Source organism: Dryobates pubescens, chromosome W (genome assembly GCF_014839835.1).
Source record: "Dryobates pubescens isolate bDryPub1 chromosome W, bDryPub1.pri, whole genome shotgun sequence".
NCBI classification, from domain to species: Eukaryota; Metazoa; Chordata; class Aves; order Piciformes; family Picidae; genus Dryobates; species Dryobates pubescens.
The window spans coordinates 875,403-900,547 of record NC_071656.1 but is presented as its reverse complement, the minus strand read 5'-3'; the positions used below and the strand labels follow the sequence as shown (position 1 = coordinate 900,547).

Sequence of the window (25,145 nt, the reverse complement as noted above, 5' to 3'; positions counted from 1 at the left end):
AACAACCCCCAAAAACTGGCACTTGATCTGAAAGGAAAAAAAACAAAAGCTGTGACAAATATGTCTATTACTAACACACCAACAAGTAATGATGCTTGTCTGAGCATTGTCCACAGCTTGATGTGCCATCGTCAAGGTGGAGAAAGTGAAACTTTTGCCAAACGTGCAATAGAAAGTTTAGTTAAAAAGCTAAAGGAGAAAAAAGATGAATTGGATTCTTTGATTACAGCTATAACCACAAATGGAGCTCATCCTAGCAAGTGTGTTACGATACAGAGAACACTGGATGGGAGGCTTCAGGTTAGTACCAGTGAAAATCAGATGTTTTCCTCCTAGTGAAGCTGGAGCAGAAGTGAGTGATGCAGGATCCTTAGGCTGTTGAGGAAGTGTAGCTCTTCTTTTGCATCTTCCCCCTTGCCTCTGTTTGTAGGCATGTTTTGTGGCTGGAGCTCTGGACTGTTGCAGGTAGTTAATGATTTTTATTTTTTTTTCAGAAGGGTTGGATCAGCCATTATAAACAAACATGTGTTTGACAGTAAAAAGTAGGTTCATGTACCAAATTCAACTGCTTGTCCTGGTATTTTCACTACAAGCTTCTGTTTAGCTCTGTCTTGGTCAGCAATATGAAGAAAGACCTATGATCCTTTGCTAAGGTACCCTGAGGAGTCTGCACTGAGGATTTATGTTAGCCTTACACCATCAATATTCAGTACTGCATAGATTGGGTCATGATTTCCTTGTTCCAGGACAGATGATCTGTTTGCTGGCTAATTTCCTGTCTACCCTAAAAACATGGAATTTTTTTTTTGAGGATCTTGGTGGGTTTTTTTTCATTATAATGGATTGGAATTCTTCTACTTGTAAATTCCTTATAGCATAGCTTAATGCCTCATTCCTCTTCTTTTGGGGCAAAGCTTCATCATCCATGATGGGGAAGGTGACCATACATACTACATTAAGCAAAAATTCTGCTGCTCCTATTTTGTATCCAGGATTTTTTCTGAAGAATCATGGTGTTGACTTAACCCTAGCAAAACCCTTCTAGAAATGTATTCCTGCTAAGTACAGAATTTGGGTAAACTTTGCACCACCTGTGGTAATGCAGTTTACCATCACTAGTGCAGTTCACTGTCCTAAAGGGTATGAGGCAGATGAGAAGCATAGACAGGGCTCTAAATTTTAGGAAAGCAAACTTCCAGCTTTACAAGGAGTTAGTAAGTAGGACCCCATGGGAAACAGCCCTCAGAGATAAGGGATCTGAACAGAGCTGGCAGATCTTTAAGGATGCTTTCCATAGAGTGCAAGAGATCTCAATCCCCAGGTGTAGGAAATCAGGGATGAGACCAGCATGGCTGAGCTGGTCAAACTAAAAGGCAAAAAGGAGCTGTAACAGGCAGTGGAAGCAGGGACAGGTATCCTGGGAAGAGTATAGGGATGCTGCCCAATTGTGTAGGGATGAGGTCAGGGAGGCCAGGGCATGGTTGGAGCTGAACCTGACAAAAGATGCAAAGAATAATAAGGCCTACAGGTACATCAATGAAAAAAGGAAGGTAAAAGAAAACATGTGTCCCCAGAAGAGCAAGAACGGTCAGTTAGTAACAACATATAGGAAGAAAGCTGAGGTCCTCAACAACTTTTTTCCTCAGTCTTCACTGGCAATCTCTCTCCCAACACCTCCCAAGTTAAAAAATCACAAGGTGGGGACCAGTGTGATGAAGTCCCTCCCACTGTATGTGAAAATCAGGTTCAAGACCTCCTGAGGAACCTGAACAAACATAAGTCTGTGGGACCTGATGAGATGCATCCCAGAGTCCTGAGAGAACTGGCTGATGTAGCCACCAAGCCACTCTCCATCATATTTGAAAATTTCTGGCAGTCAGGTGAAGACCCTGGTGACTGGAAGAAGGGACAAATTACACCCATTTTTAAAAAGGGCAGAAAGGAGGACCCTGGGAAATACCGACCTGTCAGCCTCACCTCTGTGCCTGGGAAGATCATGGAGCAGGTTCTCCTAGAAAGTCTGATAAGACACATGGAGGACAGGGAGGTGATTAAAGACAGCCAGCATGGCTTCACTAAGGGCAAATGCTGCCTGACCAACCTAGTGGCTTTCTGTGACAGAACAACTGCATCAGTGGACAAGGGATTGATGGGTGGACTGTGGATAAGGAATTGGCTGGATGGTCGCATCCATAGGGTAGTGGTCAATGGCTCAAAGTCCAGATGGAGAGGAGTGACAAGTCGTGTCCCTCAGGGGTCTGTACTGGGACCTGTACTGTTTAATATTTTTATCAATTGATATAGACAGCTGGGTAGAGGGCACTATCGGCAAGTTTGTAGATGATACCAAGCTGAGTGGTGCTGTCGATAAGCCGGAGGGAAGGGATGTCATCCAGAAGGACCTGGACAAGCTGGAGAGATGGGCCCAGGTGAACTTCATGAGGTTCAACAAGACCAAATGCAGGGTCCTGCACCTGGGTGGGATCAGCCCTCGCTATCAATACATGCTGGAGGAAAAGGTGATAGAAAGCATAGAATAGAATAGAATTAACCAGGTTGGAAAAGACCTTTGAGATCATCAAGTCCAACCTATCATCCAACACCATCTAATGAACTAAATCATGGCACCAAGCACCCCATCAAGTCTCCTCCTAAATAACCTCCAGTGATGGTGACTCCACCACCTCCCTGGGCAGCACATTCCAATGGCCAGTCACTCATTATATGAAGAACTTCTTCCTAACATCCAGCCTAAACCTCCCCTGGCACAGCTTGAGACTGTGTCCTCTTGTTCTGGTGCTGGTTGCCTGGGAGAAGAGACCAACCCCCACCTGGCTACAACCTGCCTTCAGGTAGTTGTAGCCAGCAAGAAGATCTCCCCTGAGCCTCCTCTTCTCCAGGCTAAGCAATCCCAGTATCGACTCTGCCCATCTGTCCAGTCAGTCGAGGTCCCTCTGCAAAAGCAACCCTGAGGAAAAGGACTTGCAGGTGCTGATGGACGAGAAGCTGGATGTGAGCAAACAGTGTGCGCTTGCAGCCCAGAAGGCCAGTCGCATCCTGGGCTGCATCAAAAGAAGCATGGCCAGCAGATCCAGAGAGGTGATTCTGCCAGTCTACTCTGCTCTGGTAAGGCTGCACCTGGACTACTGCATCCAGCTCAGGAGCCCTCAATCCAGGAAGGACATGGACCTGATGGAGCGGGTCCACAGGAGGGCCACAAAAATGATCAGGGGGCTGGAACACCTCTGCTACGAGGACAGGTTGAGGGAGCTGGGATTGTTCAGCCTGGAGGAGAGAAGGCTCTGGGGAGACCTAATTACCACCTTCCAGTACCTGAAGGGGGCCTGCAAGAAGGCTGGAGATAGATGGTTTACAAAGGCCTGCAGCGATAGCATGAGGGGCAATAGGTTTAAATCAGAGAAGAGCAGATTTAGATTGGATGTTAGGAAAAAGTTCTTTACAATGAGGGTGGTTGAGCACTGGAACATCTTGTTCAGCAAGATGGTTGATGTCCCATCCCTGTGGAGATATTCAAGGTGAGGCTCGATGGGGTTCTGGGCAACCTGATCTAGTTGAAGATGTCCCTGCTCACTGCAGGGGGGTTGGACTAGATGACCTTTAGAGGTCCCTTCCAACCCAGGTGATTCTATGATTTTATTTTTCTTGTTGTTCATATTTTGATAATGGAGAAAGGTTGTGGTGGTGGTTGTCCTCTTCCAGCTTTGCTCCTCACTAAGGAAAGCAAAACCTCTTGTTACCTTCCCAATCAACTTTTGTGTTTAACTTTTCAGGTGGCTGGCCGCAAGGGGTTCCCTCATGTAATTTACGCTCGTCTTTGGAGGTGGCCTGATCTTCATAAAAATGAACTCAAGCATGTTAAATATTGTCAGTATGCTTTTGACTTAAAATGCGACAGTGTCTGTGTAAATCCTTACCATTATGAGCGTGTAGTATCACCTGGCATTGGTAAGTTGACTCTTGATTTAAGACGGAACTGTAGGAATAGAATGTAAAATGTTTTCTTGTTGAGTGCAGAAAATACAGGTCTGAATTAGAAACATTAATGATCTTTATTATCAGTTACTCTCGTATGCTCTTGTCCATCTTTTTAATGGAATTACTCTTTTACCTTTATTCCAAATGTGAAAGAATAGTTTGTGGCTTTGGTTTAAGCCTTTCTGTGTAATACAGTTAATTTTTATACTATGAGTAATTTAACATGGAGACTTGTGTTGTGATGGAGAGGATGTAATACGTAGAGTCTGTAGAATGAATTCATAAAGACTTATAAACTTAATGTTCAAACCTTGTTGAAGATCTCTGTGTGTATCATCCTCCACACACCCTTTTCTTTTTCTTCTTTGTAAAGATCTCTCAGGACTGACACTACAGAGTTCTGGTAAGTAGTTCTGGTTGCTATTACATTTACTAAACCCTGACCCAAAAGAAAAACAAAACCCTCACCATTGAATGGTCTCCTGGTGTGCATTAAGAGTGTAGCCAACAGGTCAGCAGAGGTTCTCCTACTCCTCTACTGTGCCCTAGTAAACCCACATCTGGAGTACTGGATCCAGTTCTGGGCTCCTCAGTTCAAGAGAGACAAAGAACTACTGGAGGGAGTCCAGTGGAGGCTATGAAGATGCTGAGGGGCCTGGAGCATCTCTCCGATGAGGAAAGGCTGAGTGATTTGGAGAAGAGAAGACAGAGGGGATCTTCTCAATTCTGATCAATATCTAAAGGATGGAGGTCAGGAAGATGGGACCAAATTCTTTTTAGTGGTGCCCAATGACAGGACAAGGGTCAACAGGGAACCCAGGAAGTATCCATCTGTAGGGGAGGAAAAACTTTTTTCTGTGAGGGTGCTGGAGTTCTGGACCAGGCTGCCCAGAGAGGTTCTGGAGTCTCCTTTGGAGAGATTCCAAACCCACCTGGACATGATCCTGAGTAACCTGCTGTGGGTGACCCTGCTTTATCAGGGAGGTTGGACTAGATGATCTCCAGAGGTCCCTTCCAACCCCCACCACACTGGCATTCTGTGAATAGAATAGAATAGAATTAACCAGGTTGGAAAAGACCTTTGATATCATCAAGTCCAACCTATCATCCAACACTATCTAATCAACTAAACCATGGCTGCTAAAAAAAAATAACTTGACACCCAGGAACATGTGCCATATGATATACTACTTAATTGAATTGAGAATAATAGATGCTTATGATTTAATAAGTAGCTTAACGAGAAAAATAATAGGAATCCTGTAATTATTATACAATTGAATGAAACATGTTCTTGCTCTCCCTGAAACATGTCACTAAATGTCCAATTAACATCATTCAGAAATCTCAGATTGTGCAGCTGGTAATGACTTTATTTTAAACCTAATTTTTTTTTTCTTCCACAAGAAACTCATAGAGAAGGAAATTTGGATAATCCCCTGTTTTTGGCATATTATTAGAAGCATTCAAGCAAAAATTACTTTAAACACCCCCAACAAACTACCCAATGAACTGTTACAAGATATAACTTATGTGCTCATCTCTGCTGATTTGCATCATTACCCATATCTTCTGAAAAAAAAATATCTTTTTGTACCCACTCAAAGCTCAGTAGACAGCAGTTAAATACATACTAAGTGGTTCCTTGTCATGCTGCTATTTTTTTTCCCCAGCAGGAAACAGAATTACTGTCAGATTTTAATATATTTAATGCCAGTTTAAATGTGAGCATGTGATATAAGAGTTTTATTTGAACATACTCAGAAATAAATTCTTCTAGTGGTGATGGTGGTAATTTCCTTACATTGTAAGTGGAGTATAGAATCATAGAATTTTCTTGGTTGGAAAAGACCTTTAAGATAATCAGGTCCAACCATTATCTAACTCTATCAAGTCTGATGCTAAACCATGTCCATCAGCATCACATCTGTGTCTTTTAAACACCTCCAAGGATGGTGATTTATCTTCTTCCCTGGGGAGCCTTTTCAGTGAAGAAGTTTCTTCTAATGTCCAATCTAAACCTCCCCTGGTGCAACTCGAGGCCATTTCCTCTTATCCTATCACATGTTACTGGGAGAAGAGACTGACCCCCACCTCACTACAACCTCCTTTCAGGGAGTTTTAGAGAGTGAGGTTCCCCCTCAGCCTCCTTGTCTCCAGACTAAATGTGCCCAGGTCCCTCTGCTGCTCCTCACAAGACCTGTTCTCCAGACCCTTCATCAGCTTCCTTGCCCTTCTCTGGACCTGCTCCAGCACCTCAGTGTCCTTCTTGGATTAAGGAGCCTAAAACTGAACCTAGTACTCAAGATGTGACCTCACCAGTCCTGTGTACAGGGGGACAATCACTTCCCTGAATCTACTGAATTAGTGGCTGCATTTTTAAGTATAGAGTAGTGCCATATTGTCTTTGAATGTAAATTTGATGTTTCTGGGCTATTTGGATGGGAGTTGCTTCAAATTCCTTAAGGGATGCATTGTTTATGTGCTGTGTTCATGAATTAAATTTTTTCATTGGAGCTTTATGTTCTTACTTGAAGACTAGGAATTGGTTTGTTAGCTGCTGCTTTAACATATAGTTAGGTGCTTGACAAAAAGCATATTTTTCCCTTTTATTAACCAAATCAAATCACACAGTGATGGACTAGAGAAAAAAATGGTATTCGAGTCCGCTGTGGGACTAAACTACTTGTTTGAGAGCAGTAAGCCAAATAAAGGGTTTGCTTTTCCATCTAGTTACTCTTCAAAATTTCCTGCTTGCAGACTTCAGATGTTTATTTGTAATTTAGAGGAGTGCTCTAGCAATGTTTATAGAGATTAAATCCTCCTCCTGAAAGCTGCAGTGCAATTTGTAGTTAAATCCTGAGAAGAGATTTGCTTGTTTAACTGGTTTGCTTCTTCACAGCTCCATCAAGCATGTTGGTGAAAGACGAATACGTTCATGACTATGAGGGGCAGCCATCGTTGTCTTCTGCTGAAGGCCATTCAGTCCAAACCATCCAACACCCACCCAGTAACAGGGCATCTACAGAGCCTTATAGCACCCCAGCTTTGTTAGCTCCTACTGAGGCTAGCACTACCAGCACCACTAATTTTCCCAACATTCCTGTGGCTTCAACAAGTAAGATCATAGAGATTATACAAAATGCTAAACTGAAAGTGTAAATGCTCAAAGATGGCCACTGCATTTTGGCAAAGTAAATCATGCTGCTACCACGTGATGCTGATTAAAGCATGTGGGAGCACAATCTAGGCAGTCTTCTAAGTGTTAACATCTAGATCTAGGCATCTAATTAAGTGTTAACACTCCAGGAGTGTTACAAGACTGTTTTGGATATGCCAAAGTGAGTGGTGAAGTTTTTCTTTTCTGTGTGTATTTGGTATAAGTGGAAGACTAACATCACTACCAATGTCAAACCTCACACCACTCCAGCAGGACAGTAAGGCAGTGTCCTGCAGCCCTAATGTGGGGAAACCATGAGATATGGAGGGGTTTCATGTACTCTTTGTCACTTTAATATCCAAAATGTTTGAATATAATGGATTTAATTTATCAAATGTGAATTACAGTGGTGTGGTGTTTCAATAATGTTCTTTAATTTCAGCTGACAGCTTTTTTGCTAAAGCTAATGATGTTTTTGCCAAGCTGAGATACAATGCCTATATTTGTGTTCAGCAGAGAAAAAAGCATAGGCAGCACAACAGTTTATAGTCAATAACGTTTTCCTCATCAATGCTATAATTGTTGGAGCCAAGTGAACAGGAAAAAAGAAAGCTTGTTTTAGGTTATAGTTCAAGTGTTCAATGTGTTTTATTCTTCTAGCCAAACCAGTTTGAGAGTGCAAGTGTGAAACTGCTGATCAGTTTAGTGTTAATGGCTGAGCTGAAGCCTTGTAAAATCAAATTCTGTTAACCTGTTCTGAAATATCTGGTGTTTTTACTTCAAAGCTTAGATAATTATTGAAATATTATTGAAATATTGAAATATTATTGAAATATTTCTTTGTGAGAAAAAAACCCAGCAACTTTCTCAGGAAGGAGTCCAGTGATGTATGCAGCTCTATTTTATTTAAATCTAAAATAATGTTCAGTATGTTTTGGAGGAGCCTAAATTTGAGTGTCCTCCTTGGGAACAGAAGTTATGCCATAAATAAGCAACTTAATGGACCTGCTGTTGGCCTGTTTGGATTCATACCAAATCTACTCTAATTAAAACCTGTGACATCTCTTCTTGTTTTTCAAACTGAAAAATAATTTGTGAACCAAAGCAAGGTGTGGTTGATAAACAGAGTTCTCTGCATACTTCTAAAACATTAAGGGGTGTCAGAGCCACAACTATCCTATGGAGATTCAGGTGGGTGGTAAGGAAAAAAAAAAGCTGAAAGCAAACTTGTAGGAACTGTGTATTGCAGTGCCCTTAGTTGGGTGTCTTCCTACCAAGTAGTGCTAAGCTCTTCATTACAATTTTGGAACGTTCATGAATAGGTAGTATGTTCTTTTACCAGGTCAACCTACCAGTATATTGACAGGTAGCCATAGTGATGGACTCTTACAGATTGCTTCAGGGCCTCAGCCAGGAACTCAGCAGAATGGGTTTACAGCTCAGCCAGCTACTTACCATCACAGTGAGTATATACATATGTGTACTACTCTTAGTTTTTCTAAAACCAGTTTCCAAATGCTTAGGAGGAATAGAGGATTAGAAGCGAAAAGAGGGAAAACTCCCTTAAAAAACAATCACTCCCTTCTTGTTCTAGATAGTACTACAACTTGGACTGGAAGTCGGACAGCAGCCTACACACCTACCATACCTCACCACCAGAACGGCCATCTTCAGCATCACCCACCTATGCATCCTGGACATTACTGTGAGTAGTGCGGAGTTCCAAATCAATGTTATTGAATAATGAGGGCTCATTTTTTATTATTCTTTACAGAATCCCACAGAATAGTGAGGGGTTGGAAAGGTCTTTTGGAGATCATCTAGTCCACTTTTCCCTGCTAAAGCAGGGTCACCCAGAGCAGGTTGCCCAGGATCACATCCAGTCAGGTTTTCATCTTTCCAGAGGAGATACTTCACCAGCAAGTTCCTGGCTGTTTTTATTTTCTCAAAATTTTGAAGTAATTTCTTAATGATGTAACAATCTACACTAAGCTTTGGAAGACATCTGTCTGTGTACATTAGCCAGGTATAAGAACTTTGTGAAAGCTTCTGCATTAAAGTTCTTGTCAATAAAGTTGTGTCACAGCCTGTTTTGTAAGTACATTGGACACACAAAATTGAAAAATCCTACAAAAGAAGTCTACAACCTCTTGTTTTAAGGTACAGGAGATGAGAAGAACAAAAAATTGGCCAAACTTTGAGTGTGTCTTGCACAGTATATTCATTATAAGAGTATAATGTAAACCACCCCTACCCAAATTAATGTTTTCCTAAATTTTGTGGTAAATAGCTGGATCCAATTTTTTTTTTAAATTTAGTGCTTAACCAGATCACCTGTTTGCTGCAGCCATTGGTGGTGGAGGGGAAAATATACTGTGAGGTAATGTTAGAATGACTTTTCAGCTTGTCTCTATCAAGAAAATTGTGGTTTAGATAGTTATTAAGTTTCATTCTTTTATCCTGTTAGAATCCCACTTCATTTATCACCTTACTTTTCAGAAATACCAAGGTGTAAAACCTTCATTGGTGCAGTAGTTCCTCTATAAATGTTTCTCTGTGATACCACACAGAGCTGTTCTTGGACACTGCCATTTATCATTTCAGAAAGCCGCCTGTTTTGACATTTTATTGCAAAAACTGCTATTACTCATAATACTCTATACAGTGATTCTTTCCTTGCCCAACTTGGGGGCAGATGTGAAGCCTAAGTCCTGTTTCTGTTACATCTCTATGCTCCATCTGATTTCTGTTCTCTCCTGGAGCTGAGTCTATCTTGAGAAGCATGCAGCTTTTCCTCCTGGGATATAAACAAAGCTCTTTGCTCCACTCAATTTCTGAATTTTCAGGAGAGTATAATTCTTCTGTGGGCATTTTTCTCCCCTATCAGATTTGGCCAATTGATTCAGAAATTACTGGGATTTATAACATCTGGCATTCTCACAAGTCCGTTTTCATAGGAAAACAAGAATGTAAAGCTTGTTTTACCTCATGTAAAACAAATTGTGTGTTTTCTTTTAAAGGGTCAGTTCACAATGAACTTGCATTCCAGCCACCTATATCAAACCATCCTGGTGAGTAAAGTCTAACATGTAATTCTAAATATGGTGGAAGAGAATAACTTTCTGGTTTGAGTCAGATTTTTTTTGTTTCATTTTGGTTTTGTATTAAGCATTCTGAAATTTGTGTTACACATTTAAAAGGGGAGGAAAGAGAGGAATCATTTTGCAATAAGTTTAGTTTTGAATTCTGTTTTGAACTAATCATGTACTCTGGGAACTGAATTCGATTTACATACCCAAGTCCAAAATTGCAATCCTTAACCTCACACTAAGCTGATTCCAACCCTGGAGGTGTCTGAACTCTCAGTGTCCTCCATCCTAAACTTAACAGGGTGCCTGAAGTTATATTTTTTGCCTGCTTAAAAACATCATGGCATTTAGCCCATGCCAAAGCTCTCTTAAATCCACCATCTAGAAATCCAGCATCACAGCCAGATGAAATGTAAGTGTTGACCATAGCATTTTGGTGCTAACGTTTCTCTTTGGACCTTTACATTGAAGCTTGCTCTTTCCAAGAGTCTTCATTTATGATCACAAGGAACCAACAAGGTCTTGTCTTGTGGTACAGGCTAGCTCTAGTGCAAAGTGCTTTTCTGGTTTCAGCAACAGTGAAGGAAGAGCTGCGTAGCTGAAAAGCCTAAAAATTTAACGCATGTATTCATTGACCAGTGACTAAATCAGTACTAGAAATAAAATGGTTGATATTTGCTGGTTGAAATTAACTGTAGCTAAATTGTATTTCTTATTATTTAGTATGTCTTTTAAACCTTATCACAGAATGATAGGGGTTGGAAGGGACCTCTGGAGATCCATCTAGTTCAACCCCCCTACCAGAGCAGGTTTCACAGGATGGTGTCCAGGCAGGTTTTGAATGACTCCAGAGATGGAGATTCCACCAACTCTCTAGGCAGCCTGTTCCAGTGCTTTACCACTCTCAAAATAAAGAACTTCCTCCTCATGATTAGATGGAACTTCCTGCGTTCAAGTTTCTGCCTCTTGCCTCTTGTCCTGTCACTGGGCATCACTAAAAAAAGAATGGCCCCATCCTCCTGACAACCCCCCTTTAAGTATTTATAAGCATTGATAAGATAAGATTCCCCCTCAGTTGTCTTTAAGCTAAACCTCCCAAGTCTCTCAGCATTTCTTCATAAGAGAGATGTTCTAGCCCCCTCATCATCTTTATAGCCTATTGCTGTACCCTGTTGTCCAGGGTTCGGCTGGGAGGGAACACCAACCAAAACAGCCAGCTGACCCAGCTAATGGGTATTCGATACCATGCTGCTGTCATGCCTGCTGTATAAGGAAAGGGCTGACTGGGGCAAAGGATGATGGGGCTTGGAGTTTGGACTGTGACATGAGATGCTTCATGTTTCCCGGTTTTGCGCTCTCTTCTGCTTCTGAGTTTTGCACCCTCTCACTTTGCCTCGCTTTGCTCTCTGACAAAAAAAGCCAGGGATTTGGAACACAAGCCTTATGAGGAAAGACTGAGGGACCTGGGGTTGCTTAGCCTGGAGAGAAGGAGACTCAGGGGTGACCTCCTTACTCTCTACAACTACCTGAAAGGAGGTTGTAGACAGACGGATGTTGGTCTCTTCTCCCAGGCAGCCAGTACCAGAACAAGAGGACACAGTCTCAGGCTGTGCCAGGGGAGGTTTAGGTTGGATGTGAGGAAGAAGTTCTATACAGAGAGAGTGATTACCCATTGGAATGGGCTGCCTGGGGAGGTGGTGGAGTCGCCATCATTGGAGGTTTTCAGGAGGAGACTTCATGGGGTGCTTGGTGCCATGGGTTAGTTGTTTAAGTGGGTTGGATTGGTTGATGGGTTGGACGTGGGCCCAGAACTGGACACAGTACTCGAGGTGTGACCTAACCAGTGCAGTGTACAGGGGCAGAATGACCTCCCTGCTCCTGCTGGCCATACTGTTCCTGATGCTGGCCAGGATGCCATTGGCCCTCCTGGCTGCCTGGGCACACTGCAGGCTCATGTTCAGCCTACCATCAACCAGCACCCCCAGGTGCCTCTCTACCTGCCTGCTCTCCAGCCACTCTGACCCCAGCCTGTAGCTCTGCATGGGGTTGTTGTGGCCAATGTGCAGAACCCGGCACTTGGATGTGTTCAATCTCATGCCGTTGGACTCTGCCCATCTGTCCAGCCTGTCGAGGTCCCTCTGCGAAGCCTCTCTACCCTCCAGCAGATCAACTCCTGCCCCCAGCTTGGTGTCGTCAGCAAATTTACTGATGATGGACTCAATGCCCTCATCCAGATCATCAATAAAGATGTTAAAGAGCATGGGGCACACCACTAGTGCCTGGCCGCCAGCTGGATGTGGCACCATTCACCACCACTCTCTGGGCTCGGCCCTCCAGCCAGTTCCTAACCCATCAAAGTGTGCTCCCATCCAAGCCATGGGCTGACAGCTTGGCCAGGAGTTTGCTATGGGGAACGGTGTCAAAGGCCTTGCTGAGGTCCAGGTAGACTACATCCACAGGCCTCCCCACATCCACCAGGCGGGTCACCTGATCATAGAAGGAGATCAGGTTGGTCAGGCAGGACCTGCCCTTCCTAAACCCATGCTGGCTGGGCCTGATCCCTTGGCCATCCTTTAAGTGCTGTGTGATTGCACTCAATATGGACCTGTTCCATAATCTTGCCTGGCACTGAGGTCAGGCTGACAGGCCTATAATTCCCTGGCTCATCCACCTGGCCCTTCTTGTGCATGGGCACCACATCGGCCAGCTTCCAGTCCTCTGGGACCTCTCCAGTGAGCCAGGACTGTTGAAAAATGGTGGAGAGTGGCTTGGCCAGCTCATCTGCCAGCTCTCTCAGCACCCTAGGATGGATCCCATCTGGTCCCATGGACTTGTGAGGATCCAAGCGGCTGAGGAGATCTCTAACTACCCCCTCCTCCTGGAACATAGGCAGACTGTGCAGCTCCCTGGCTCCTTCTGCTAGCTCTGCAGGCCAGCTGTCTGGAAGACATTCTGTCTTGCTAGTAAAAATTGAGGCAAAGAACGTGTTAAGTACCTCTGCCTTCTCATCCTTTGATACAACATTACCCTCCATGTCAACCAAGGAGTGGAGCTTGTCCTTGCCCTTCCTCTTGCTATTCATGTATTTATATAAGGACTTTTTGTTGTCCTTCACAGCAGAGGCCAGTTAAAGCTCCAAATGTGCTTTTGCCTCCCTAATTTTCTTTTTACGTGACCTAGCAACATCCTCAAACATTCCATGGGTTGCCTCACCTTTCTTCCAAAGATGATACACCCTCTTTTTTTCCCTTAGTTCTTTTAGAATTTCATTACCCATCCAGGCTGGCCGTCTGCCCTGGCGGCTCATCTTCCGGCACACTGGGACAGCCTGTTCCTGAGCCTTCAAGAGTTCCTCCTTGAAGCAGGTCCAGCTCTCCTGGACCCCTTTGTTTTTAAGGGCTGTATCCCAAGGAACCTTCTGAGTTAGTTCCTTGAGTAGCCTGAAGTCTGCCCTCTGGCAGTCCAGAGTGGAGGTCTTCTTGCTGCCCCTCTTAGCTTGACCGAATACTGAAAACTCAATTCTCTCGTGGTCTCTGGCCCCTAAACACCCTCCGACCACCACATCACCCACCAGCCCTTCCCTATTGGTGAAGAGGAGGTCAAGCATAGCTTTACCCCTGGTAGGCTCATGCAGCACCTGGGATAAGAAGCTGTCCTCCATGCACTCTAAGAACCTCCTAGACTGTCTCCTCTCTGCTGTGTTGAGATCCCAGCAGATTTCAGGCAGGTTGAAGTCGCCCATGAGAACAAGGTCAGGAGATCTTGAGACAGCCTTAAGCTGCCTATAGAATGCTTCATCAACATCTTCCTCCTGGTTGGGTGGTCTATAACAGACTCCAACCAGGATGTCTGCCCTGTTGGCCTTCCCTCTAATTCTCACCCACAGGCACTCAACCCGATCATCCCTAATCTCTGTCTCAATGGCATCTAGTGCCTCCCTGATGTACAGGGCCACCCCTCCACCCCTTCTTCCTTGCCTGTCTCTCCTGAAGAGCCTGTAGCCATCAATTGCAGTGCTCCAGTCATGTGAGTCGTCCCACTACATCATAACTTTCCTGCTGCAGCAAGGCTTCCAGCTCCTCTTGTTTGTTACCCATGCTTCATGCATTAGTGTACATGCACCTCAGCTGGGCTGCTGGTTTCACCTCTGACTCTAGCTTATCACCCCCAGACTCCTGCCTGAGGGGACTGGTTTCAGCCCCTTCCCCCTTCGAAACTAGTTTAAAGCCTTGTCTGTGGGTTGTCTCAACCCACAGAGCTGTTGTTTATTCTTTTGCTCCTGATCTTCCTTGATGTCTGTCATGGGTTAAGTTGAATATCTGCTGCTGTTATTCATCCCATGCTGCCATCAGGCCAGCTTCAAAATGAAAATGCCAACTGGAGCAAAATATTATGGGGCTTGAAGTTCAGATTGCAACATGAGAGGCTTCCTGTTCTGGTTGCTGCTTTTGGGTTCTGGGTTTTTTGGGTGTTAGCTCCTTCCCACGGGAATGGTGGTGATATGGGAGGGAGTTGGTTAGCACACTGGTTTTCTGCTTTCTGCTGTTGGGGTTTTTTTCCTGCATTTCACTGTGCTTTTTCTGCAAATAGTCTAAGATAAGGTAATTGCACATTGTATTATTAGGCATTCATGTTATTTTATATTGAACTCTTATCTCAACTCTTTTTATCTCAACCCAGAGTTTTTCTGTGTTACTTTTCCCTCACTTCTCTGTTGCGGGGTGAAACAGGCAGGCTAACCTGTTCTCAGCATTTAACTTTTTACATCTTTTGGCACCCGGAACATGTGGTTCAAAAGCAGCTGTCTTAACTAAGGCAATTGGATTTTGGCAGGAGACTAAAGGGTTGACATAATGAGAAGCAAGATAATGAAAGGATTCAATTAAGGCTTGAGGCTTGTTAAGAGAGTTTTATGTACATTTTTTTTTTTTGTGGTGTGTTCACGATGTTGATGTATTAGATTTCTGGGGGCGGCTGGCACTGATGTATGGGGTCCTGTATGTGCCTGCAGTGGTGCTGGATATCACCTTAGGGGAATGGCTTAGAGCTGTGCTGTGGGTGTGCTCTTTACTGGTGGGCCAGTTTGCTCTGGGTTTGTTCAGAGCAAGAATAGCACTAAGAGATCTGCACCAATGCTAGATAATTATGTGTGTTTGAGTAAATTCTTAGGGCAGTAGTCTCCTCTGGTGGTTTGGAATTTTACCCTTGAGCAAGTGCAAAATCCTGACAAGCTGGTGAAATGTTTGGGAAAAGCTGGTAGTCAGCCTGGGAATTGCTAAGAGACAGAAATCACTGCTGTGTTGAGGCCTGGCTCATGCCTATTGAGCTGTTCTCATCAGTATTCAGAGTGTTCAGGAGCAAAAGAAGATCTCTGGGACTACAGACAGACCAGCAGACATGACACCTGCATCAGAGAACCAGCCTGTGCCAGTATCAGCTACCCCTATACAGAAAAAGAAGCATATGAGCAAAGCAGCTCATCCTGCAAAAGATAAGGACGATCCAGGGCCATCATGGGAACAAAGACAAAGAGTCAGGGCTGCTCGCTCGGCTTCTATCTCTGGTTTTAGAAGATGGCCAAGGACAAACAGCAGATGAAACAAGCAGAAGACCTCAGCAATGTGAGGAAAATCTCTCCTCCTCTGTCAAGGCCAGTGTTTCAGCTGTGAAGGAACTATCCCAGGAGGTCCATCAACTCAAGAAAAACATGTTCTACTCTCCACCTGTACAGTCCTGTGTTTCAGCCATGAGGAGCAGGTGCTCCGTAGTCCAAGGGCGTGAATCTGGAAGACACACACCATGACGTGCCTTGTGGTTATATTTATGTGACCATGGGGAGAACATGAGGAAGTGGGATGGAAATCCCACTTCAGTCCTGGCTGCATGAGTACATGAATTACAGGGGAATTCTCCTCCAAAGAATGCTGCCTCAGTTTCCAGTGGAAAGTCACCCAAAAAGAGCAGACAAGCTGATACCACTTCTGATCCTCCTGAAGGGACTCCCAAAGCATCTTCACAAGATGCAAGTGGTCCCAGTCAGAATTAGAGAGGCCCTGCCTCCAAACAGATGGAAGAGAGGGACAGCTGGGTTTATTTGACTGTATAGAACTGATGGTTTGGCAAGTTGAAGGGGTGTAACCCATCTGTATTTCTGGTGTGACAGGGAGATCTCCACTCCTAGATGTGTTGGAAGCTGAGCACTGTCATGCAAGCCACAATTTGATTTCACTTGGAGGAGTGGAAGGAGTCACTGGAATCGACTGCCCCAGAGGTAGAAACACAACCCCACCATTTGGACTGATCATGGACTGTTCAGACTGTACTGGAACAAGGTGGAGCTCCAGAGAATCTACAGTGAGAAGTATTCTGTGTACTGCAAAGTGATCTCATATTGAGAATGGACAGTGACTGATGTATGATGTATATTGTTTTATGTTAATTGCTACTGGGCATGATGCAGATGGTATAGAATAAGGGGCGGAGAATGTCATGGGTTAAGTTGAATATTTGCTGCTGTTATTCATCCCATGCTGCCATCAGGCCAGCTTCAAAATGAAAATGCCAACTGGAGCAAAGTATTATGGGGCTTGAAGTTCAGATTGCAACATGAGAGGCTTCCTGTTCTGGTTGCTGCTTTTGGGTTCTGGGTTTTTTGGGTGTTAGCTCCTTCCCACAGGAATGGTAGTGATATGGGAGGGATTTGGTTAGCACACTGGTTTTCTGCTTTCTGCTGTTGGGGTTTTTTCCTGCATTTCACTGTGCTTTTTCTGCAAACAGTCTAAGATAAGGTAATTGTGCATTTTATTATTAGGCATTCATGTGGTTTCATTTTATATTAAACTCTTATCTCAACTCTTTATCTCAACCCAGAGTTTTTGTGTGTTACTTTTCCCTCACTTCTCTGTTGCGGGGTGAAACAGGCAGGTTAACCCATTCTCAGAGTTTAACCTGTTACACTGTCCCACTGGGAGGGTGGTGTGTGGGAGTTTTGTCTGAGCAGCTGTGTGTGAACTCAGCTTTTGTCTGAGTCAGAACCATAACAGTCCTTTTTGGCACCCAACATGGGGCATGACAGGGTTGAGATAACGAGAAAATTCATCTAAAGTTTGTTGAAATAATTTTGTATACCTTTTTTTCTCCTCAGTATGGTCACCATATTAATGCATTTGCTTTCCTGGTTACTTTATATAAATCCTTATGTACTTTATGTGCTCCCTGTGGTGGTGTTTAGCAGCTCAGGGAAACAGATTAGAACTGCTATGTTACTATACTGGCTGTGGACAAATTATGATATGATTAGTCCTTGGTCACTCGATTAAGCTGGTATTTCTATGTGGTCATTTATTAGTAATCTCATTCAATCAAGGGGTGGAACAGTGGAGAACACTTTTTCATTTTTTGAGAATTTCTAATATCTGTGGGTCACCCAGACCAGCCTTCTTTTGTTGCTTTGTCTACTAAATGTGTCCCAGGTCTTGTGCAAGGCAACACAAATCTTTCCCAAGAATACTACCTGGACATCTGTCCCGAGGCTGGATAATTATGAGTGGCAGGGTGGTATAGGGGAGAATATGGGCAAGTGCCTAGGACAGTGATCACTTCTGATGTTTTGGAATTTCACCCCCCAACAAGTGCAAAATCTTGACAAACTAGTAAAATATTTGGGAGAAGTCTATTGTTAGCCTGGAAATTCCCAAGAAACACAAATCGCCACAATGCATTGGGGCACAGCCCATGCCTATGGAGCCCTTCTCATTACTATTCAGTGCCCTCAGGGGTAAGAGAAGGCACTGCAGCTACTCAAACCCCAACAACAGGCAATGCAGCTGCATCAGAGAACCACCCTGTGCAGGTATCAATTGTCCCTATACAGAAAAAGAAATCTATTAAAAAATCAGTTCATCTTTCAAAGGGTGAGGATGAATCAGTGCCATCACGGGAACAAGAGAAAGAGACAGAAGTGATCACAGTATCACCAAGGTTGGAAGAGACCTCAAAGATCATTGGAAGAGACCTCAAAGATCACTTGGTCTTTATCCTTGGGTGAGCTGTGGGAAATGCAAAAGGATTTCGGCTGCCATCCAGGCAAGCACATTATTATCTGGCTGCCCTGAAACTGGGATAATGGGGCCATTGGTTTGGAATTACAGGGTAGGGAAACAAAGCAGTTGGCTTCATTGTCTAGGGAAGGGGGCATTGACAAGGTGATTAGAAAACAGACAGTTTGCATCTGGAGACAACTTCTATCAGACATGAAGGATAGGTACCCTTTCAAGGAAGATATTATATGTTAACCAGGGAAGTGGATCACCAGGGAGAAAGGTATCCAGTACTTGAAGGAACTAGCTGTGCTGGAAATGCTCTATAATAACACAGAGGGAAGCCTGGCAAATTGATTACATCACACTGCCACAAACCCCCCAAGACAAACAACATATACTTAGAATGGTTGAAGCAACCACTGGAGGGCTGGAAACATTCAGTGCCCCATGACACCACCCTGAACACTATCCTGGGCCTTGAAAAACAAATCTTTTATTGTCATGGCACCCCAAAAAGAATTGAGTCAGATAATGGGATTTACGACATTGTAGACACTTGGGCCAAGGAACATGACATTGTGTGGGTGTATCACATTCCTTGTCACACACTAGCTGCTGGGAAGATCAACCATAACAGACTGCTGAAAATCACCCTGAGAGCAATGGGAAGAGGAACCCTTATATGGTGGTTCAAGCATGTCCCAAAAGGGTCCAGCCCAGTGGGTGGGCACAGGAAGCCAGGTATTTCATCCCATAATGCCCTGCTCCCCTATAAAACATCAGCAGGGGGTCCTCTCTGCTCTCTTTCTTCCCTCACCGCTACCTGGTAAATGAGGTAAGCTGCCTCATGGCCCCTCTTGGGCCTGACTAGGCCCAAGGCTGGGGAGGGGGAGGGAGAAAGGTTTTGGGTGTACCCCCAGGTGGGGGTGGGATGCTTTTGGGTATGTTCTGGCATTTCTCTATTTTGTCATGGTGTTTGTGGTTCTCTGTAAAAACTTTCATTCTTTTTTCCATTTAAACTTTCCACCATTTTTTACAATCCATTTGTCTATTCTTTTGCCCGTGGTGGGAGAATTGGTCTCTCAACCTACTACACCTTAAAAATTGGGATGCACATCTAAGCACAAGTCACCTGGTTAACACCAGAGGATCTAGCAATCGCACTGGCCCTGCCCAATCCAAACTCCCATGTGCTGTAGAACGAGATAAAATCCTTGTAGTGCATATGACCAATGTATTAGGGAAGATGGTCTGGGTTAGTCCTGCTTCAGGCAAAGGCAAACCCATCCATGGGATTGCTTTTGTCCAGGGACCTGAGTGCACCTGGTGGGAGGCTGGAGATGTCCACTGTGTACCACAAGGTGATCTCATTTTCTGTGAGAATAGGCAGTGAATCTTACACATGGTATGGGTTGTGTTGAATGTTGTATAAGTTGTGTTGCATTATGTTAATTGCTGCTGGGCATGACGTAGATGGTATAGAATAAGGGGTGTATAACGTCCAGGTTTCAGCTGGAAGGGAACACCAATCAAGGCAGCCAGCTGAACCAGCTAATAGGTATTCAATACCATGCTGACATCATGCCTGCTGTATAAGGAAAAGGCTGGCTGGGGCAAAGGATGATGGGGCTTGGAGTTTGGACTATAACATGAGATGATTTTCCTGTTTCCAGGTTTCACTTTCTTTTCTTCCACTTCTGGGTTTTGCACCCTCTCTTGTCTGTCTTTGCTTTGCTTCACTTTGCCTTGCTTTGCTCTCTTCCAAGAAAGAAATCTGGTATTTTTTGTATTATTCCATCAAACTCTCTGTCAACCCACAGGGCTTTTGTTTATTCTTTTGCTCCCAATCTTCCTTCCCATTCCACTGGGAGGGTGGTGTGGGGGAGTTTTGTGTGAGCAGCTATATGTGAACTCAGCTACTGACTGGAAAAGTCCCGTGCCTTACAAAAATCAAGTTGCAGGAATGAAGATGGCTTACAAAATCCAACTGGAATTATAAGTTGTATAAAAGGCTTGGAAGATCTTAACTACAAAACCATCTAGCATTGATGTGTGCTCAATTAAAATTGACAAGCCTATGCTCATTGCAGTATGTAGTATTTTTTTGTGCTACTAAACACACCTTTGTCTCTCTGAACTTGCTTATGCGGGTGTGTATGTTGCTCTGAATAATGAATGTGATTTCAGAAGGCTTACTTGATTGTCTGGAGTGGGTTTATAGGGGGGTTTTGTGCTTTTCAGTCAGTTAATTGTATATATATTATTCAGCTCCAGAATACTGGTGTTCAATCGCATACTTTGAAATGGATGTGCAAGTTGGGGAAACGTTTAAGGTCCCTTCAAGCTGTCCCATTGTCACTGTTGATGGATACGTGGATCCTTCTGGAGGAGACCGGTTTTGCTTGGGTCAGCTTTCCAATGTGCATAGAACAGAAGCCATCGAGAGAGCAAGGTACTCTGCAGATCCAGAAATCTTCATCTATCTGTGGCATTTGATAATATTTGAGTGTACCTCCAGTCTGTACTTTACAGACTTTGTGTAACTATTAACAAATTTATATCCAAGATAATATCTACAATTTTAAGTCCTTTTATGAGTGGAGTATAAGTTATGGTATAACAGTTTACTGTAGAATCATGGAATGCTTTGAGTTGGAAGGGCTGGAGTAGAGCTGGAGAACTGTTTGTGGCTTATTTAGTAAAAATCTGATTTATATTACAGATACACTGGTGCATTGGAACTGTTTTTCAGGTTGCACATAGGTAAAGGGGTGCAGTTGGAATGCAAAGGAGAAGGTGACGTGTGGGTTAGGTGCCTCAGTGACCATGCAGTCTTTGTTCAGAGTTACTACCTGGACAGAGAAGCAGGACGTGCACCAGGGGATGCCGTTCACAAGATTTACCCAAGTGCATACATAAAGGTTGGTTTGGTGGTCCTTGATGAAAATTGGGGTGAGAAATAGCAATTGTTTGGTTCTTATAAATGTTAGGGAAGCTCTGAGACACTGAAATAAATGGAACTTAGATTCTTCTTCAGAAAAGCCTAGCCTGTTCCATTCAACAAGTCACTTAAGATAATGTTTCTTTACTCCCCAAACCAAGAGAACTCTGCCAGGCTTAAAAATTTATTTAAGACACTTGTGAAAACTCTATCTTGAATTAGAGATAAACTGCTTGAAGTTTGCAGTGATTTTTTTTGTTGTCATTTTTAATCCTCAGTTGTGCAGGCAGGTTATGTAACAAATGTGAAAGAAACCTCACCCGCCTCTTTGTACAAGCTTTCTAGTGTGAGAACAGAGTTCCTGTGTATATTAATGCCAAAGCCTGATCACAAAGATCAAAAATGGCACCCACCTGAAACCTCACTGCTAAAACTTCAGGCCTAGAAATTATTGGTGTTTCTTTTAAATAGACTGATGCATTTCAATAAAGCAGTGAAGATGAATGAAGTTTGACAAAGTTAAACAGAACTCATTGGCTTCCATTTTTAATTCTATGCCTGTTTTCTGGAAATGGTGGTATTTAACACAAAAGTCAGAATATTTTCAGCTCGTAGTATCCTTCAGATTGTGATCCTGCAGTTGGTTCTGCACAGGGTACTGCTCAGCTCAGATAGGTTCTGATATTGCCAGCAGTGGTAATGTCATATGAGAAGAGTCTCTAAGAATTAGATTTAGTGGATTATTTCTGTTAGAAATTGAACTAGTCAGGGAAGATTTCCTTTTACCCACCTGTGTGGTGGGACTGTAGAAGTTTGGTCCAGATTATCAGGCATGGGAGCTGAGGAATTATTTCCTTCATTGATTTCAATAAGTCTTCGTATTTGAGTATTTATTTTGTTTTTTAAAGGTGTTTGATTTGCGCCAATGTCATCGTCAGATGCAACAACAGGCTGCCACTGCCCAAGCTGCTGCTGCTGCTCAAGCTGCAGCAGTAGCTGGAAACATCCCTGGACCAGGATCAGTAGGTGGAATAGCCCCAGCCATTAGTAAGTACATGAACACCTTGATCTCCTTCTTTCCTTACCTGAAAAAAACCCACAGCTCTCCCTCACAACAGCACACACCCACCATCCACCTACTGCCTCTGTGACTACAAATGGACTTAGAATGAGGTAGCAGGATTGGGATGAGGTGGAGCTGGGGTGTCATCATGGTAAGTCTGTGTTCATTCACTCTCTACTTGCTCCACACACCAATTTTCATTCTGTGGTCTTCAGGGAATGTTGGGTATGGAAGCAGCTACTTATTGTACTGCAAGAAGTGGTGCAGTAGAGCAGAAAACATGTCAAATGGTATAACAAGAAAACAAGGTCAAATGGCATAAACCTGTAACTTTAAACAGATACTTTTGGCTGCTGAGACATGATCTTGAAAAATGAACTTTTGGATCTAAGATCATAAAATTGTTACAACGGTGAGAATTACTGGATGACAAAGTCCTGGCCTAAGTTTAGGGAAACTAGGGATTCTTAAGAAGAGGAAGGAGAAAACATGAGGATGTTTTTCTCTTTCTTTTATTTGTGAAGTTATTCTGGGCTAGATTTTTCTTAGTTACTGAATTCTAGATCCTTTAAATTGTACCTAAGTACTTTTAAAACTAAGTACTTGCATGACTCAAGCTGATTTCTGTGCCATAGTGTTTCCTGAATTTCTTGTATTGCCATGTGGCTCTTTCCAGCCATCCTACAAATTGCTGAAGGCATTTTTGGGAATGTATTTAGCTTTTGTCTTAGTCATACTTGTGATTGAAATTTTTCCAGTTGTACTCATCATCTTATTTTATGAGTTATAAGTAGTATAATTTGTTCATCCACCTTCTTGAAAGTGGTTAGTCTGAGTTCTTAGGCTGAGAATGCAGCATTTGACAAACTTCAAGAATAAATATTTTTTGACTGTATTTCCTAAGTAAGGTTTTACAAGTATTGTATTATAGAACTATAGAATGCTTTAGGTTGGAAGGGACCTTTAAATGTCATCTAGTCCAACCCCCTGCAGTGAGAAGAGACGTTGTCAACTAAAGCAGCTTGTTCAGAGCCCTGTCTAACCTGACCTGGAATGTTGCCAGGCACGAGGCATCTACCACCTCTCTGGGCAACCTGGCTCAGTGTTTTATCACCCTCAGTGTAAAAAAATTCTTCCTTCTCTCTAGTTTAAATCTCCCCTCTTTTAGTTTAAAAGCATCAGCTGTTGTCCTGTTGCAACAGGCCCTGCTAAAAGGTCCGTCCCCATCTTTCTCATAGGACCACTTTAAGTACTAAAAGGCCACAAGAAAGTCTCACTGAAGCCTTCTCTTCTCCAGGCTAAACAACTCCAACTCTGTCAGCCTGTCCTCACAGCAGAGGGGTTCTAGCCCTCGTATCATTTTTGTGGCCTCCTCTGGACCCACTACAACAGGTCCATGTCTCTGCTGTACTGAGGACTCCAGGGTTGGATACAGCACTGCAGATGGGGTCTCACCATAGCAGAGCAGAGGGGCAGAATTTGCTCCCTCGACCTGCTGGCCACACTGCTTTGGATGCAGCCCAAGGATACGGTTGGCTTTCTGGACTGCGAATGCATATTGCCAGCTCATTTCCAGTTTTTCATCTACCAGTACCCCCAAGTCCTTCTCTGTAGGGCTGCTCTCCATCCCTTCATCCTCCAGCTTGTATTGGTACTGGGGGTTGCCCCAACCCAGGTGCAGGACTTTGCACGTGTCCTTGTTGAATGAACTTAATGAGGTTCACACAGGCCCACTCCTCAAGCTTGCACAGGTCACATATGGCATTTGGTTTCATCATGTCTGCTTCAGTATAAGGAACATCCTTTCAAGATTGCAGAATTATTTTTAAAAAATGAATGGGAAGAAAGGCAAAATAGTTGCTGTGTTCATTATAGCATCAATTTAATAATGTCACTTGGCCTTGGCTGTGGTGAGAGGGAACTGAATGTGAGGAAAGAGCTGAGCAAACGAGACTGGCTCAACAAACACCTGATCAAAGAATGTGTCTGTGAATGCTTACTGGAAACCTCTCCTGTTTAGGTTTGTCAGCTGCTGCTGGAATTGGTGTAGATGACCTTCGCCGTTTGTGCATACTCAGGATGAGCTTTGTAAAAGGTTGGGGACCTGATTACCCAAGACAGAGCATCAAAGAGACACCATGCTGGATTGAGATCCACTTACACCGTGCCCTCCAGCTCCTAGATGAAGTACTTCATACCATGCCGATTGCAGACCCACAACCTTTAGACTGAGACCCTTCTCCTACACTGCTGTGGGCTGTAATGTTGTGAGGATGGTGGATTGTAAAATAAGATTCTGTTTATAACCTGAAGTTATATTATTCTTTTGTTCTGCTTAATCTTCTAAACCCAGGTTTTAAAAATGTGTTTGCCACCTTGCTCTTAGCAGAAAGAAACTGAACATGCAGAATTTTAATTTTTGGTTATTTTCAGATCTTAATTGTCTCATAACACGTGGCTCAGGGCTTGAAGTGAACAGTAAATGCCTTATAGAGACTTCACAGCACTGGGTTTGTTCCTTTTGAAACTTCCCTTCTCTATGATGGCATCTTGGTTATAAGCCTCACAGAAGCCTTTTATATGCAGAATATATATATATTTATATCTGACAATTCCTTTGAATAGTGATAAACATTTACCTTACTCCAACTGATTTGTGATGTTCTTTTTAGGGAGCAATTGTTACCAGAAGGCTTTTTTATTTTCTTGACCTAAACTTATGATTTTTCCAGATCAAAATGTAGAAGATGCCAAAAAGTGACAGGTGAGACAGGATTCTGTTGGCATTGATGAGAAATAGCAAGAAAAAAGAACTTTTCCCTCACTAGATTTGAAAGCAGATCTTAGATTTTTT

At 43.4% G+C, this 25,145-nt stretch overlaps 1 protein-coding gene across 1 annotated transcript; it reads left to right on the top strand.

Annotated features, from left to right (window-relative positions):
- On the top strand, positions 1-25,145 carry SMAD4 (SMAD family member 4). The gene is made up of 11 exons (XM_009901354.2): positions 1-300; positions 3,792-3,966; positions 4,370-4,399; positions 6,899-7,114; positions 8,499-8,618; positions 8,751-8,861; positions 10,177-10,227; positions 20,556-20,739; positions 21,040-21,208; positions 22,137-22,275; positions 24,312-25,145. Exons 1-11 carry the CDS (start codon positions 61-63, stop codon positions 24,521-24,523), a joined length of 1,647 nt encoding a protein of 548 aa, XP_009899656.1. The 5' UTR covers positions 1-60; the 3' UTR covers positions 24,524-25,145.

Coding starts and splice junctions, on each gene's coding strand:
- SMAD4 (XM_009901354.2), top strand. CDS start 61: ATGTCTATTACTAACACACCAACAAGTAATGATGCTTGTCTGAGCATT. Junction 3,967..4,369: donor TGTAGTATCACCTGGCATTG/GTAAGTTGACTC, acceptor TTCTTTGTAAAG/ATCTCTCAGGACTGACACTA. Junction 22,276..24,311: donor TGGAATAGCCCCAGCCATTA/GTAAGTACATGA, acceptor TCTCCTGTTTAG/GTTTGTCAGCTGCTGCTGGA.